Below are 18,549 nucleotides of genomic sequence, written 5' to 3' on the forward strand. Positions count from 1 at the left end.
AGATTTACAACCAAGTTAGGTATAATCCTGATACACTGACAAAATGAGCCTGAAATCCCCTCAGTGTCCTCAACATATGAAATGATCTTGGCAATGGTGGACACTTAAGAGTCTGACAAAAGCAAGGGATGTTTTGGCACCATAAAAATACAGCCTTCAATATATCTTTATTAACAGCTCCATTAATGCCTTGGCCTGTCTCAAGGAGACTAAGAACGTCTTCCTGCATTGCTCTGTCTGTTCCAAGCCACTACATAACCAACAATGACGATGTTGTGTTTGGAGGCCTGCCTGCTGGCCAGAGCCACTGTGGAGATGGATGAACTTGAAAATGCTCCATCAAGTTGATACCAATGACCTTCAATTGATGTAGTCTGCTCCTCTTAAACTGGGCTGCCTAATTTCAGAGCCAAAATCCACTCCAGATGATGACCACTTGATTGTAGCCCACTCTGGTCTCCTTTTCAACATTTTTTCCAATATTGATCACGCATGATAATCAAAAGAGACCATCCATTCATCCATCCATTCTCTTCCACTTCTCATGGTTGAGGTGGGGGGGTGGAGCCTAACCACCATGACAACCAATTCTATGGGCCTTGGTTTATTTGCCGTTTGATTAATATATATATGAAAAATGAAAGAGTAATGCAAGGGTGAGTGTGAGGATGGCAAACAGCCAAATAATGGTCTGAGGGATGTGTTAACACGTCATGTTTAGGGACATATGTATTTATCCATAGCCAACGTAGCAGACTGAATTTAACACAAGAAATTAGCAAATTTATCTAGGAATGGAGTAATATAATTATTTGGTAAGATATCTTAAAATAAACAAAATCTAGGCTTCAGCAAAGTCCAGACAACTGTACTGAGCTAAATAAACTCTAAATTAGCTTCTCAGCTCTTCTTCTTTTAATGTTTTCTTCATTAATTTGAATGAAACCTACCCCACTTAGATATACAATGAGATTCAAGTCAAAATATAGTTTTCCTAAATAGAAACTAAAGGTTCCAATTGAAAAATATTAATTTTATAGATTTTGGGACACTGATGGCAAACAATATACAGTTAAAGGAAAGTGAAAAATGCTTAATGATACATCACTGAGAGGGCTAATAATAACTATGCTAGGTTTGAGACTTAAAATAAGTCTTTATGTGGATTACTCATCATTGTATTTTCTTGAATAACAGCTTTAAAACACACTTTGAATCAATACAGATCCTTTAGGATATAACATTTCTGCACCAAATCTTGCCAAGGTACCTGGCTGCGCTTGTCAATGCCAATTCTCTCAGAGAGACCAGTAAAAGGGGCATGGATGTCACCACTGGCAGGAAAATTTTCAAGAATCAGTTTTGTACCAGTCCATTTTAATTTTCGGATTTATTACTGCTCTATGAACTTGATGTTGAAAGAAGAGTACTGGAAACAATACTGTCACTGTTATATGCACACACATGAAAGAAGCACCAGTAAATTCTTCTAGCAAGCAAACGCATCAAGAAATAAAGACATGCAGACATCACCTTTTATTGCTAATCCTATTTCAAAATGAATGATATCAAATTTTCAGTTTGTCTACATTTGATCTTAGAGAGGCATCTTTATGTCTACATTCAAAGAAAGGTTTAACAAAAAGGGGGGAAAAAGAAAAAATTAAGATTAGAAACATCTCAGACTAAGAGTCTACAAAATCAAGTCTAATGACAGATGGCATCTTGGGCAAAGATGCCAACTGATTGCAACTTCCAGATGAGTGATGTGTGTAAGCAGGCATAACCCAGAGGCTCAAGTGATAGTGGTTTGTGTTTGGTTTTATTAACACCCACACACTGTCATAAAGAAAAATAATAACAGAACTTTAAAAAGAATAGCTGTCAAAGCCCCAGGGCCATTAATACAAGGTTCCTGGGGATGTAATGAGAGGGGAGTAATAAACTATAGCCTATGACACAAAGACTGAGACAGAAGCCTGCTGATCCATTCATACAGGTGATTGTTATGATGGAAAACCATCTCACCTGTAAAAAGCTTGAGGTCTGTGGGTTCCATTTCTCTTCTGGTCTCCCGTGCCATGTGTTGAGGATACTTAAACAAACCTGATTAATAAAAGACAAACACAAAACATTATGTGCCAAAATCCATCTGTATTACCGATGTTAAACATACAATATATAAGTCCAGTAGATTTTTGTTACCCCTCTCTCGGACCTAATATGGGGTGTGGGCAAATTGTCTGATCTATAGAGTTTTTCAGATGTTCACTGAAGCTTGTTTCAGTGAACATCTGAAAAAGACAGTTTCTTCTTTTAAATTTTAAATAAAAGCTAGCACTGTTATTTGTGTACTGTTAATTTTGACATTTTTTACAGTTATGAAAAAAGACTCAAAGAGTTGGTGGACTTTTTATTGGTCATTCTGTTTTGAATGGGTCATAATACTTGCAACTACATTTGATGTATTTTGGGAAGCTCTGTCAAACTGAAGCTTCAAGTCCCTTTAAAGCTACAATAAGTAACTGCTTTGTGGCTCAGAGCTGAGCCGTCAGATATCAGCAACAAGCTTTTTAATATCAATATAACTTCTTTTTTCTCAATTTAAGCATCCATCCCTCATCAGAGCACTGAATGGTGGCTTGCTTCTCTCTGGCTGTACCCGTGATGTGGGACGCCCTGGGAATTTCTTAGAGCAGCTGTCTGGGCCCATTATGGAAATACATGGTGACTGTCAGGCGCTGTCTAATGAGGTGTAGCTGATGGGGTGAGCTTACACACTTTGACCTCAACTACTCAATGGAAGGAAGCCAGGGCAAGAGTGCAAGAGCTCTACATATACCAACACGTCTAGAGAAGACCTTGAGGGATGCCTGATTCTAAATGTCAAGTTTAAATAAAAACTGGAAATCTGACAGACCTGGGAAGGTCTTCAGATAGGGGGCATAATTTATCGTGTCACAACCTATATCGGGTTCTTGACAGAGCGCTAGATATATGGTGCTTTTAACCCTACTTGGCTTTTATTTAATTTTTTTCTTAATTGATGTTTCTTAACTGTATGCGCCATTCAGGAAGAATTGCCAAATTTGAAGGTACAATAACAAATACAGGTATTCACTTCTATTTTTAAGATGCATAATGAAACCAGTGCCACTGGTATGTCGTACTTAATTAGTAAATACTACTTTTACTAATATATATGTATGTATATACACACATACATACATACACACACAAATGTATGTGTATATATACACATTTGCTCCATACAAATGTATGCAGCAAAGTGCTCAACCATCTAATCATATTATCTGCACAGTTTGTTTCTTTTACTTACAATACCAAAATTCTGAGAACAGAAGAGTACTTTTTACTCCTCAGAACTGTAGGTACCATAGGTAGCAAGTAGAGCTGTTAAAAAAAATGATACTCAGATTCTAAGATATTTTTAAAATTACTATCAGATTATACTCATTTGCAACAGCTGTGCGTCTTCACCTCCTCTAGTTGACACTCAATTGAATAAGCACTGCTACAGACAGGCAGGCACACAGCCCCTCCTCTCAGTAACAGTTTAATGTACAAAAAAAAAAAAAAAAAAAAAAAAAAAAAATCACAGCAAACTTGGTGAAGCATCTTAATGACAGAGGAAATTTGTGAGGTTAGTAAAGGTCCCGTTCCAGTACAGAAGTATTAAATATTATAAAATAAATATTATAATAAATATTATATTAAGTTAGTAAATTATTTGTCAGTGAATTGGTTGGCAGATTTTGCAATTAATACACATTTTAAAAACAAGAAAAAAATACATTTAAACTTTGGCATGTAACGAAAACTGTTATGATGTATTTCCTATTTCTAGGTTATATTTAAAGAATCTCACAATCAAATCATTTCAGTTTAGCAGTTACAGACTCCGATAAAGAGATACTAGAAAGTGAAGAAAATTTACATTAGCAGAAAATGAAACTTTTTCAACTCACTTTGCCATCATTGTAGAGGTTCGGGTTAAAGCGCACACTGTGTCCGCCAGTGGTCTCCAGATTGACCAGAGGTGGTGAGTTGGGATAGTCTTGGGGAAAATAAACATCAAATTCGAAACAGCCATTGGCATATGGTGTGTCAGCTGGACCAGTGATGAGAACCTATGAAAACAAACAAAAGGGAAAGCTTTAATACAAACAGCACAACAAAGATTAGTTATCAGCTTAGTCATTATCACGCTGAAAGAGGGTTAATTGGAGAAAGGTGAATGTACTGATAACAGTAAATTTAGATTTTAAAAAGTGCAAATGGCATAAGTTTTAATGGAGAAATGGACAAACACAGCTAATGCTGTTTCACAGCTGAAACAGTGTAATTACAAACAAGCCAAAGGGTATGTTAGATTTAGGACTTGGTAGTAAAAAAACAAAACAGACAGACAGACAGACAAAAAACAATTTAATTCTTAATCTCTGCCACTGGAAAATTGAACCAGGAGAACATACACTACGAAAACATAAATATAATGTCTAATTGATATTGAGTAGACTAGCTGTTTAACACTACAAAAGTTATACAAAATACCTTACTCTAAACATCTATTCCAACACAAATTAAGGATTGTTTCTTGATATTGAGCCTCAATACTGACAGCATTTGGTAGGATCGTCCATCCATTATCAACTGCTTGTCCAGGTTCAAATCATAGGGGCTGCTGTCTAACTAGAGTTGCCCAGACCTTCCTTTTTCCAGTCACCTCTTCCACCAGACTTTTCTAAGTTTAAGAGTAACACAGTTTCTCCTGAGTGTCCCATGCCTGTTTAGTCCCAGTTAAATGCCCGAAGCCGGTGAAGCTAGTTTCTGCCACGGGTATGCATGAGCATATTCTTGCTCCACACAGCACAGTTCATAAACACAGAAGAGGGCAGGGACATTGACTGACCAATAAATGAACAACTCTGCCTTCATGTTTAAAGCTCTCTTTACCACAACAACAAGGACATTGGATGATAAAACCGACAAACAGCGGGGACAACTAAGCAGTCACTGTGCAATATACTGACAACAGTCGACATACTGTGCCGATGGCGCGATATGGCAGCCTCGCCTCTGTCAGTCTGCCCCAGGGCAGCTGTGGCTACAGTAGCTTGCCTCCACCAGTGTGTGAATGTGAGAGTGAATGAATAGTGGCATTGTAAAGCGCTTTGGGTGCCTTGAAAAGCGCTATATGAAATCCAATCCATTATTATTAATGAGTATATTTCATTGCTTATTTATAAATCCTGTATATATATATATATATATATATATATATATATATATATATATATATATATATATATATATATATATATATATATATATATATATATATATATATATATATATGTGTGTGTGTGTGTGTATATGTATATATATATACGTGTATATATGTGTGTATATATATATAGAAATAAAGTTTATTTAAAAAAACAAAACAACGGAGAGCACATGAGAGATGACGAAGCTGTAAAGGCCAAGAAAGTGACAGGAGAAAATCCGTCCCAGTCAACCACCCAAACATCAATAACAGGAACCTTATACAGCGCTTCCCCATACCCGTCGAACTCCCGCAGGCACAAAGAAATTATGGAGGCTATCACTTATCACCTGGCTAAAGATATGGCTCCCATCAACACTGTGCAAAACGAGGAATTTAGGAAAATGATCAACACCCTAGACCAGGGGTCCCCAATCTCAGTCCACGAGGGCCGGTGTCCCTGCAGGTTTTAGATGTGTCCTTGATCCATCACAGCTGATTTAAATGGATAAATTACCTTCTCAACATGTCTTGAAGTTCTGAACTTGAAGTTCACATGATTAGTAATGAACTAATCATGTGATTCAGGTGTGCTGACCCAGGGTGAGATCTAAAACCTGCAGGGACACCGGCCCTCGTGGACTGGGATTGGGGACCCCTGCCCTAGACAAACGCTACACAGTGCCGTCCCGCAACTATTTTTCAAGTGTTGCACTACCTGCTCTATACACGCAGTGTCGAGCAACGGTGGAGACGGAATTACAAGCAGTACAACATTTTGCGGCAACGACAAAATGTGAGACATTTATTGTTTTTATGTTCATTTATTGTTTTTATGTTCAGTCTCAACTGTTACGAAGTTGATGTGCAGTTAATAAGTGCAATAAATATTTATATTGGAAAAGAAAATCGTGAGAGAATCGTGATCTCAATTCTAAGCAAATAAATCGTGATTCTCATTTTATGCAAAATCGTGCAGCCCTACTTATAGGGACCAAATAGTCTACAACAATGGACCAGATAAAAGATTTAAATATTCTATTGAAATCAAGGAATTCCATGGACTTCAGAACAACTTTGGCTTCAATGACCTCAAGTCATCTTAGGAATGAATTTACAACCTTGGCACATCTTTCTTTTATGAGTTTCTATCATTCCTCTTGGAAAATTATTCAACCTCACTATCAAGTGCTCGAATTAATGCCTCAATCAAAGGTATGTGTATGGTGCTGCTGGAACAATTCTGGACTAAGAACTTCTAAATACCTCTAGTGAACATATCCATGCAGGTGCATTGCATAAGAGATTCCATTCACATACTGAAGTGCTCACTGAATTTATATCGGGCATATTCTAGTCCTAAGTAAGGTAGACATGTTTTCCTTTCATAATGCGAACATCTTGACCCCTTGTGCAAACCACCACATTGGTCTTGAGTAGTGTTAGGGGTTTTGTAACACTGAGATTATGTAGCAGCTACACTAAGATTTCTGGCGGGCACTGGGTGCCACTCATGCATTAAGGTTATTTTGACATGAACATTCAGGCCCATCACTTTCATTGCACTTTCCACCAAAGTCAAGTAAATCTGGTGTGGAAGCATTTTGAGACTGAAACTGACTGTGCCACCTGGAGAGTGCTGAATAAATGCAGTTGGCTGTTTGGTTATTAATTTAAGGATGCGGGGTGAGCTACTAGGATGTACTGAACCCTCACAGATCTTGATGTTTCCACCTCATCAGCCACTGTTCCTCTCTGCTCATGCTACTCCTTAGGCCATGCTATTATAGGGGGAAGTTAATTTTGGTAAATTTTGAACATGTTTGCATAACAGGGGCGTTAACTGAGGTCAAAGATATTTTCTTACTTCAGTTTGTGATTACAGATAAAAATATCTATCCATCCTTCGCATTTCTTCAGTAATCAATGTCGCGCTGTTGTGTGCAGTGTTTTAATCATATGTCGGCTTTGTTGTTAGTATGCTGCTTCTTTATTTGGAATATTTTCCTGCCAAAATGGAGCTAAACAGATGAGAATTTTGACATTTAGCAAAGGAGACTTTGCAGCAGGGGAATGACTAAGAGCTGCTGATGACAATTCATATGGCAGGAACACCACAGAAAAACATAGCACACAAAAATCCTGGGAGTGTTGATTCACTCACCCACTTCTCACACGAGTGGATTCTACTAAACGCAGAGTGCATTCTCAATCAAAACAGTTACTACGACACACAATGTATCCTCTATATTCTTATCATGCAGTGTGAAGTGATCGTAGGCTGCTATAAATCTGTAGCCCTAAGTCTAAAATAGCCAATAAGCTATTACCTTCATGATATCCAGCCTCTCCTCATCACAACGGACAAAGACACTGGAAGAAGCAGACAGAGGCAGAGAGGTGGAGAGAGTGACGGCCTCTTGGGCAAGGCGGCGAGATCTGGCTGCGCTGTTTGTATCACTGGCGTTCTTCACCTGAGACATGTAGTGGTAGTTCACCTTGAACATCAGCTTTCCATCCTCATCTTCTGATACCATTTCAAAGGTGTCTGGACAGAGAACAGACACAGGTCAGGATAAGTTCAGCGCATTACTGTGCTCAACCCAATTATAAAGACAAGTAAAAATGGATTCATTTCTTTTATAAGCCATATTCAAACAGATAAAATATGATCTAAATTCACAGTAATAATTAAAGCAATAAAGGGAGATGAAATACTGTTTGTGGTCGCGGTATGTTACCCTTTACAGGAAGATTGGCCTGCTGAATTTATGGACCTCGTACGTCATTCCAGAATTAATCAGATCTTTTATATTTATTTTTATTCACTTACATATACAAACACACACACAGATTACCATAATGAAAGATGGACACTATAGAACCATGACAAGAATAAATAAATAAATAAAATAAAATGGACATAGCAGCCCTGCTAGCACTAAAAACTCTGGACTCTTGCAGAGAAAAGGCTAATGGATTCTGTGTGTCCTAGGTAAGCTCACTGTCAGCGTACTTGTAACAAGTCTCATAGCGGATATATTTATTATTTTTTTAAGATGTCAGATCCAACTGATCTGACATCGATGTTTCTGCTTTATGGCCAGGAATGTGAACTTCTTGTGAGTAAACAGGGATTAGAAACAAAAATAAAACAAAATGTAAAAGAAAAACTGTTTTTTAGTTAAATGCTAAAATGACACATACTGTACACAACTTTTATTAACATCCTTGTGTAACAAGTCTCTTGTTACCTTCATTGAATTTATTTTTAACCCCTGATTTGACTGTACTTTTTTACCACAAAAAACAAAACAAAAGTGTATAAGTTACTGAACAAGTGCAATATCTTTTATAGCTAAAATGCTACAAAAAAGTTCAGATTCAAATTGTTTAATCAATATACAGCTTGAGTCATAACGTGAGAAACATCCAGATGAAACAGCCACTCTCTTAAGTTGTCTATTTCTATGCTGTCTGCATACCCAAACACTGTTTACAGTCAAGTCACTTAGAATTACCTCAGACATCAACCTGCTTACAAAATCAATTGCAAGACAGCAAAAACAGTGTAATTAATCATGACATGGCTGAGTGGAGAGTGATGGACAAGACAAAAGAGATCAGCTGGATGGGAAAGTAGCCTGATTCTGCTTCCCTTTCAGAATACTGGTGTGAAGACGTTAGAAAGGATGTCAGACAGGAGACAGAACAAGAAAATTTATAGCAGTATAGTGTCTCACTTTTTGTGTGTATATATTTACTGATTGTAAAAGAAAAGAAAAACTCACCAAACTGTAGTTTTTTCATGGCAGCTACATATTTTTCCTCCAGAGAGCGGAGTACGGACAGGGGCTTCGGCCGGCTTGACACCTTCCTTGAAGACTCCACTAGTTTCTTCTCTGGTAAAGAAAAGGTTGAGAGTAGGGAGCAAAAATATAAATGCCCAGAATAAGAAAAAGACCAAGCAATGTGTATGTTTTATGTTTTGGTGTTTCTCACTGTGCTCATCCTTACCAAAACCTCCCACATGCCCAACAGGAGGTTTGTTATATACTGAGAGCTAACAATAAAAGCCAACTCTACCTCTCACTTAGGGCTGCCACGATTAGTCGACTATCAAAATCGTCGACGACTAATTTAATAGTCGACACGTCGTTTGAAGGAGGATTTAAGAGTGTAATAACGGACTGAAACAGAAGATGGCAGCACTGCATGCACAAGGATGCCAGCTGCCGTTAAACCCCGAAGAAGAAGAAACTGTCCCAGAATTCATAGCGCGACCCATCGCGGCCCTGTCGCTACCCGATCCGTACCGGAAACCCGATCGGTACCCCGCATGCGCAGGCCCTGCTCTTGTGCTCAGTTTCCAACAATGGCGGCAGCTAGTTAGTTTTAATGTTACTCTTATTATTCTTTCTGGGTCACAAAATAAACGTTTAACATATTTTCAGGCGAGAATGTAGCTGTGTAAACTTCTCTTCACACACTAAGGTCAATTATGGAGTTCCACAGGGTTCAGTGCTAGGACCAATTCTATTTACATTATACATGCTTCCCTTAGGCAGCATCATTAGAATACATAGCATAAATTTTCACTGCTATGCAGATGACACGCAGCTCTATCTATCCATGAAGCCAGGTATCACAGACCAATTAGTTAAACTGCAGGAATGTCTTAAAGACATAAAGACCTGGATGGCCGCTAACTTTCTGCTTCTTAATTCAGATAAAACTGAGGTTATTGTACTCGGCCCTGAAAATCTTAGAAATATGGTATCTAAGCAGATTCTTACTCTGGATGGCATTACTTGGCCTCCAGTAACACTGTGAGGAACCTTGAGTCATTTTTGACCAGGACATGTCCTTCAACGCACATATTAAACAAATATGTAAGACTGCTTTCTTCCATTTGCGCAACATCTCTAAAATTAGAAATATCCTGTCTCAGAGTGATGCTGAAAAACTAGTTCATGCATTTATTACTTCCAGGCTGGACTACTGTAATTCTTTATTATCAGGATATCCTAAAACTCGCTGAAAAGCCTTCAGCTAATCCAAAATGCTGCAGCAAGGGTACTGACAGGGACTAGAAAGAGAGAGCATATTTCTCCTGTTTTGGCTTCCTTCATTGACTTCCTGTTAAATCCAGAATTGAATTCAAAATCCTGCTCCTCACATACAAGGTCTTAAATAATCAGGCCCCATCTTATCTTAATGACCTTGTAGTACCATATCACCCTATTAGAGCACTTCGCTCTTGCACTGCAGGCCTACTTGTTGTTCCTAGAGTATTTAAAAGTAGAATGGGAGGCAGAGCCTTCAGTTTTCAGGCCCCTCTTCTGTGGAACCAACTTCCAGTTTGGATTCGGGAGACAGACACTATCTCTACTTTCAAGATTAGGCTTAAAACTTTCCTTTTTGCTAAAGCATATAGTTAGGGCTGGACCAGGTGACCCTGAATCCTCCCTTAGTTATGCTGCAATAGACGTAGGCTGCCGGGATTCCCATGATGCATTGAGTTTTTCCTTCCAGTCACCTTTCTCACTCACTATGTGCTAATAGACCTCTCTGCATCGAATCATATCTGTTATTAATCTCTGTCTCTCTTCCACAGCATGTCTTTCATCCTGTTTTCCTTCTTTCACCCCAACCGATCGTCGCAGCAGATGGCCGCCTCCCTGAGCCTGGTTCTGCCGGAGGTTTCTTCCTGTTAAAAGGGAGTTTTTCCTTCCCACTGTCGCCAAAGTGCTTGCTCATAGGGGTCATATGATTGTTGGGTTTTTCTCTGTATTTATTATTGTGCGATCTACTGTACAATATAAAGCGCCTTGAGGCGACTTTTGTTGTGATTTGGCGCTATATAAATAAAATTGAATTGAATTGAATTGAATTGAAAATATCTGCTTAGTTTATCAAGACACCACATATTTTCAAAAGCGCTCCGACGTTTTCGGAGATGTCGGTTACCCACTTGCTCGATAGCTAGCTGGGGTTGAAGGCTCACTAGAGCCGGTGAGAACACCGGACTCCCGGCAAATCGTTTTCAAACCCACTGCCGTCTTTCGCTACTCAGGTTAAACATGATATATAAGTCACTTAGATAACTTAAAAATGTTATTGTTTGGCTTTTTTCAGTATTTTATTTGTTCCTGAGTAAATCGGTTTGGCTGAGATGAAAGTTATAGTTTTTACGCAGCTGAATAAACGTCAAGCAGACGACTGATTATCAGAAGTGTGAGATGCTCGAGAATATACTCCGGTGTCCTGTTATATTTTAGATAGCAAGGAGCAGACGGCTGCGTTTATTAAACTCCTCCGAAGCAATCTGCAAATTTCATTTAAATTCAATAAACTATCATCTTGTCTTTATTTTTAGTTAGCACATACCTTAAACACTTAAAGCTGTAAGATAATGATAGTTAGCTGTAAGATAATGATAATGATAGATGCATGCTGGTGCAATAAGCTGTATGTTTTACGTTCAATGGATGCATGATCTGATTAGTCAACTAATCGCAAAAATAATCGGTGACTAGTCGACTATCAAAATAATCGTTTGTGGCAGCCCTACTCTCACTTATCACATCTGGTTTCAAAACACCAAGACGACAATGACAAAGACTCATCTAGAGGCTTCAAAATGGGATTTCAGAAACCAATGCAACTAAATCCATTTGGTGCACAGTTTGTGTGTTTCTGACCAATGTAGCCAGGACCACTTAACAAAGGAATATTTTCTGTGTATCTGGTTTACCAAATATAAAAGTCCCTTTAGAAATGGAGTGTTCTGAAATGAAGACTGAGGAAGTTCAATATAAATTATGTCCTGCTACATTCACAAATGGAAATTGATGAGGTACAAGCTAAAACCAATACATTCAAATATAAAGGTTCTGTAATAAATTCTTGCTTCATTAAGGTTATAGTCAACATTCAGTTTTAGTTTGAAGTGTTAAGTCAATTCAGTTTGGAGGCTTCAGTTTTAGATGTTGCTGACCTACATTGCATTATATACAGGTATTCAGCCTTGTTTATTTAATTCAAGGCGCTATAAAGGGATGAATTGTTTCTAAGACTTTTGAAATTTAAAAAAAAAACATTTATTGTATAAATAATGAACTTCAGTATTTATTACGTCTATTAGTGTTACATTTAGTAACTATATTTTCTGAGATTAATGCATAATAATAGTGTCTTCACCTAGCCACCAAGAAATATGAGCAACAAAGCAATTAAATAGTATTGTGACAAAATATTTTACAATTCAGGGGTGCTCACATGTCTAGACCTAGTATAGTTGCTGGCCCACTGAAATGATCTCAGCAGCTTTCACAAACACAGGAAAAATGATAGAAGTGATAAAACTTACGAGAAAACCAAGAATGGGTCAAAGGCTATGCTCTCCATTTCCACTGCTGAGATTAAGTGTAAAAAAGAAATAGTGGCAACAGCAGCAATATAATTACAATATAAGACTCAAATTGGGGGTTTTTTTGGTTGTCAGAGCAAACGCACAGGTAAGTTTCCTGGAGGATTTCAAAGGCGAAGACCAACTCAATGGATGAATACGCACATCTTTTACAGAATGTAAAAGATAATCTAGACAACCTATTCCACAGAAAACGTTGGCCTCTTACTTAAAAGATCTGTGATTGGCCAATGTTTTCTGTGGAATAGATTATCTAAGGCTTTAAAACAGAACCTAGAATTCAGGGTTTCTGTGGGTGTGCTGACAGACATAAACCCTATAATTGCAATATGCTCAAAATTACTCTACTCCTCCACCATTAAATCAAATTCACTGTTTTTTCCTGCTCTCAAGCACATCAACAGTCATCAATTGCGAGACAATTATTTACAAGCTCAAGAAAGAATATTAAACAATTTTTCCATAAAGATATGTTTAACAAACAGAACTGCAATTGAATCTTAGAAGAATACAAACTGTTCAGAGCAGTGGCTGATATCATTATCTGGTCTGTTCAGATAACTGAACACCTCAAAGGGACTTTTTCTTCTCAGTCAATAGCATCCTCTCTTTTTTGATTATAACTCATCTCAGAGGCATTTCTTAAAGCTTCTACACTAATTACAAGATTATTCATCTATCGTGCACTAATGCTGCAAAGCTATACACTGGACAACTCTGCATAATCGGTAACCATAGAGCCCTTTATCATGTGGATTTCTTTACATGAAATGACAGAACATTAATCTTTATCTACAGCCCCCTACCTCACATTCACACTTCCATCAAGTCTAATAGCCAGCTCCCCACCTAAGTGATCAGTTTGATGACCAATTTATGTAGACAGAGCACAAAAACTTAATGCAGGGAGTAGGAAGAAATGAACGGGCGGGGGAAACCTAATATTGTGTACTGTGAAGCAACACAGAAACAGGAAAGGTGTCATGCATGACACAGACATTTTATTGATGGCACTGCTACCTTAAGATGACTAATGACTTGTCTCTCTTTATTTTTCAATGTCTTATACAGGTTAGGTCACATGTACTTTGGCCTTTTCTATTTTTTAGTCTGAATCTTGTGTTACAATTTTAACTGACTGTTTATCTTTGTAGGGCTCATAAGACATTTCAGAACCCACCTTGGAGGAGGGAGAAAACCCCCCCAAAACATAGGCCAAGGAATGTGGAGCAATTTTAAACAAGACCTCAGAACAAATTTCCCACGTGTGGGACTAATAAAGGTTATCTTATCTTATCTTACTAGCATATAGTCTATCATCCACCACAAAAGCTACAGGCTAACATTAGAAGGAGATTTAGATAATAGTGAATGTGACCTGCAGTTTCAGGCAGTTTGATCAAGTTCAATTTTCAATAACAGTCCAATGGTGTCCTTGATTGAAATTAAACTGTCGGGCTGCAGTCAGTCATTTAGACTTTGATAAGCTAAAGACAATAGATCTGGTACCTGCTAAAATCATTCAGCTCAAGTTGTGACACAGGAAATTTGGAGGGAGGGAGGGGCGTGTAAGAGCTTTACATTTATTTTTTTAAATATTTGAATTTCAAACTTGTTTTTATACAAATCTGGGTATGTGCTGTGTTCACTTAAATGCACTGAACACTGTGACCTGAGAGCCTTCAGATTTAGAGTAAATAGTGCAGAGAATGAGAACTTGGCAAATACAGTTGTTTTTTTAGGCAATAAAGCCTCATGTTAGGCTGTGTATACATACCCTGGTTGGCCTGCCGTAGGTTTGTAGTAGCAGCGTAGACTATCTCAGCTGTCCTCTGGATGTCAGGCACCAGCAGAGTCAAACCCTCGGGCTCTGGGTCTGAGCTCTCTGATTTTGCCACACCTTTACTTTTATCTTTCTTTGACCTGGAACACACACAGATTGTGCTGTTTAATAACTTTTTTTTACAAAGTTTTCTGAAACAAAAGATGATTATATGGATGCAGGTTTTATTGCTATAAATTATTATTATTATTATTATTATTAAGATCTGTTGCCTGTTATTTAAATTATCCACTTCTCTGGGAATATAACCAGGCCAGTAATCCAGATAACAATCCTCATCCCCAGTTCACACATTTTTACCCTGAAAGAAAATAAAATTGCTATATAAGACAACAGCATGTTTGTGTGGTGCTTCTCTTCCAAGGTCACTCTTAGAACTTTGCTTTGCACATTTTAAAACAGTATTTTACATTCTGCCAAATATATGGGTCCAACAGCTGCTTTCATCAACCCAGAATTGTGACTTAAAAATGAAGACAAGTCTCTGGGAAACTACCTGACAGTTCAAGTGATCACTCTTAGTGCCTGGGTATTTTTCTTCAATTTTTAAAACAAATTAAAGTTCCTATTTGTGTGTGAACCTGGAATGTGAGAACTGTGAGTGTATAATGTCCTATGGCCATCAAAATGATGCTCCACACAACAAAAGGAAAGGCGATGCAATAAAGGTCAAGCATTTTAAATGACATCTGTCCCTTGGGTTATATCACAGACATTCCCATTACACCTGACATGGATTCTGTGACTCAAAATTTTACCTGAGCCAAGCATTGTATGCCTTCAATAAGCTATCTCGCTCTCACTAACTTGTTATGAACTATAAGGTTTGCTGCCCCTTGGTATGTTAAATAAACTATGCTGGCAGCATGACAGCTACTGCAACATTCATGGCAGGCATTTTCTAAAAATACCTTCAAATACATCATTCATAACAAGGCACTGTGACATGTATGTACACAATGTGTGTGTATGTGTGTGTGTGTGTGTGTCAATCTCACTACAGTATGTTGTCGAAAAGCTTACAGCAGCAGTGGTTGAGCTGAGCATACTGGATATAACAAAAAAATGCACATACATTTTTTTATAGAGAGCACAGGCAGTGTCCCTTTTGGGGTACATTTTAATGGTAAGTGTGAACACAGCTTGAGATATAAAGAGCCCATCTTCAGCAGTATTGTAGGGTTAATGATAATGAAGAACTGGGATAGTAAGGTCTTGGCTACATCCAACTATTCAACTTAAATGTCTGGTGACATAAAGGATCTGATTTGTAATCTAAAATGCAATGAAAAAGTCTTAAGACTTGGTACCAAAAAACCCCCCGAAAAACCAAACCAAAACAAACAAACAAAAAAAGCCCATAAATGGTTTAAATAATTGAGATCAATTAAAAATTAAAAACCTTAAACTCATTAAAGCTTTCTATTAAGGTGAAAAGAATTATTCCCACTTGATTTTATTTGTGTCACCTGAGGCGATTGGTGTATGTGTCAACGCATGTTTTCATCTTTGCCAACAGCATCCCAACAGAGGTTTGGCCCTCAGCATGCTCTTCATCCTCTTCTTCCTCATCCTGGCCTGGGTCTCCAGTCAGAGGCAGCAGCAGAGGAACCAGTGCCGTGCAGGTAGAAATGGCCCTCAGCAGCTCCAGTAGTGCTCGATAGAGGGGGACGTGGCGTGCCATATCTAGAACTGTAGAGACAATGTGGATACAGCGTTACATGCTTACTGGTAGATATAACCCAATCTAGGGTCACCATTCCCAACATCATGGTCCAGAAAACTGATTGCTGTGAAGTTGCTCACCATCTGAACACGTGTGTTCAGTGCAGCCACTAATGACATGATTCAATATTTCAGCAGAACTTATGAACAAAGTAGTGGAGTTCTTTCTGCAGCTTCCAGGCACTCGTGAAGGTAAACTAATGACTAAAGACTTCTGCCCTGCAGCCTAAAGGAGATGGAGGTTTTCCAACAACATAACCAAGACTTATTCTTATGTAATAGCTTTCTAGGATTTCAAATAAAAGCTGCAGTATTACACTTTGTTTTGTATTTTTTTTTTTTTAAGTAGCATTTCACAAGAAAACATTATAAAAGCATTTATTGAGTGGCTTGTAATAAGTGTATACCTCTGCTGAACAAAGAAAGAAGAAAAAGTCAGATGCTATGAGATTAAACTGATTGCAGAGAATGTGGGTGTTGTAAGAACATGATCGATCAATAGGACTTTGAGATAGCAAACTTGTGAAAAGGGTTGTAAAAAAACAAACCTTTATCAGCAGTATAACAGGCTTTAAAGAGCAGGGTATGTTTCATATAATAGCAAATAATGCCAAACCCTGAATACACCAGGAATATCACAAGTCTTTAAGATGAAAATAGTATCTGAGGTAGACACTGGGAGCTTGGTACTGAGCAGATATGTTTGGTCTGTCTCTCTGTGTGTGTGTGTGTGTGTGTGTGTGTGTGTGTGTGTGTGTCAGTCAATCAGTGGTCTATCTCTGTCCTATCTAAAGTCACAAACCAAACCTTACAGCTCTTACTTCTTGTCAACAAGTGAGGTCTGAAATAACAGGATCTGGATGGCCCTGCAGCCTGAGCCAGCTAGAGACGTATGCTGAATGGAGGTTTGTGCTTGGCAGCACACACGTTGAGAAACGGTCTCTCTGCTTTCTCTGTTCTCTACATTTTCTTTTTCTATAATAATTATATGAGATGTCATATGCCATCAACACAAACATTTTACAAGAAAGAAAGGTTAAAAACCAGCAAAAAAGGTTATGTATATAACCCCAGTTCTCTGAGTAGCATGAGTGAGTGTCTCACTATGGGAACGCCTCCTGCGTGACCTCATCAGAAGCTCAAATGACATTACGCCGGTTAAGTGACGCCCATGTCAGGAGGGGCTAGTGCATCCCTATATAAGGCTGATATAGCATCAGATATCATTCACAACAAGTCCACCTCTTCCTCACTTCCATATCAAGGAGGGTGGTCTAGTGAGACACTCACTCCCTCATGCTATTTAGAGAACAACAATGTGTGAGGTTTAGACACAGTCTTTCCCATATGTGGTTTAGAGCAGGACACAAACAGCTGGTCATTTTGTCTGACACTGGGTTCTGTCCATATAAGTATGCAGAGCACAGACTGGACACAAGGTGTGCAGCTGCTGTTGCTCCTTTGAGGTGAAAGGTGGTGTAAAAAAGGCCGGCAGTTCTACAGGGGAACATGTGCCGACAACCTTTGGGATAAAGGCGAGGTTGAGCCGCATATTGACCTAAGTATTATCTGAGGAGAACTGAATGCATGACTGATGCACTGAGAGAGCGTGGATTTCTCCTCCTAAATGCTTAGCCAAAGCTAAAGCAATCAATAGAGCTGTCTTCAAGGACAGAAATTTTACCTAAACATCTTCCAGGGGTTCAAATGGGAAACAGGATAACGCACCTAATACTGTGGGAAGGTCCCATGATGGAGCCAGTGGCCTAGATTTAGGCAATTTACAGCGTTTTTCCACATTTATCTGGAAACCTAAACTCTCCAGATGGTGTATAAGAGCATCTGTGTGACAAGCCACTCCCTGTCGGGTTGGGGCTGCCACCACCCAGTCATTGATGTATGTGGCCACTGAGCAGGGCCATGCCGGTGTCCCATCACCTGTGACGGGCACGTCTATATCTGACAACTGCGGAAACACGAGTTTCCACGGTCTGCGTTATGGCAGACAGCATTGCTCTGTTTTTCCGCATGTTTGATTTTTTCCAAGTGTTTTACAACACTTGACAGTGCCTTAGGGAAACTAACCGGATGTGCATGTCTGGACTTTTTTTTAAAATACAGAACGCATGAGAGAAGTGCTTGTGAAACAACACTGCAAACTTTGGCTCTTTCGGGTCCAGTGACAGGAACGCTGGCTCAAATTCTGCACTCTGTGTGGAACATGTCCTGTTGAACTTGCTCTGGAACACAGCTGGATTG

General features: G+C 38.6%; 1 protein-coding gene across 3 annotated transcripts in view; it reads right to left on the reverse strand.

Annotated features, from left to right (window-relative positions):
* The window catches only part of birc6 (baculoviral IAP repeat containing 6), a 172,503-nt gene that overhangs the window by 14,538 nt on the left and 139,416 nt on the right, over positions 1–18,549 (reverse strand). For all 3 annotated transcript variants that reach the window (XM_039621872.1, XM_039621873.1, XM_039621871.1), the window contains exons 65-70: positions 16,035–16,257; positions 14,500–14,645; positions 9,082–9,192; positions 7,621–7,838; positions 3,990–4,151; positions 2,029–2,106 (exon numbers count right to left, since the gene is read on the reverse strand). In XM_039621872.1, the coding sequence (XP_039477806.1) occupies positions 2,029–2,106; positions 3,990–4,151; positions 7,621–7,838; positions 9,082–9,192; positions 14,500–14,645; positions 16,035–16,257 (938 nt within the window). The remainder of the gene's footprint in view (positions 1–2,028; positions 2,107–3,989; positions 4,152–7,620; positions 7,839–9,081; positions 9,193–14,499; positions 14,646–16,034; positions 16,258–18,549) is intronic.

Source organism: Oreochromis aureus, linkage group 13 (genome assembly GCF_013358895.1).
Source record: "Oreochromis aureus strain Israel breed Guangdong linkage group 13, ZZ_aureus, whole genome shotgun sequence".
Taxonomy (NCBI): Eukaryota; Metazoa; Chordata; class Actinopteri; order Cichliformes; family Cichlidae; genus Oreochromis; species Oreochromis aureus.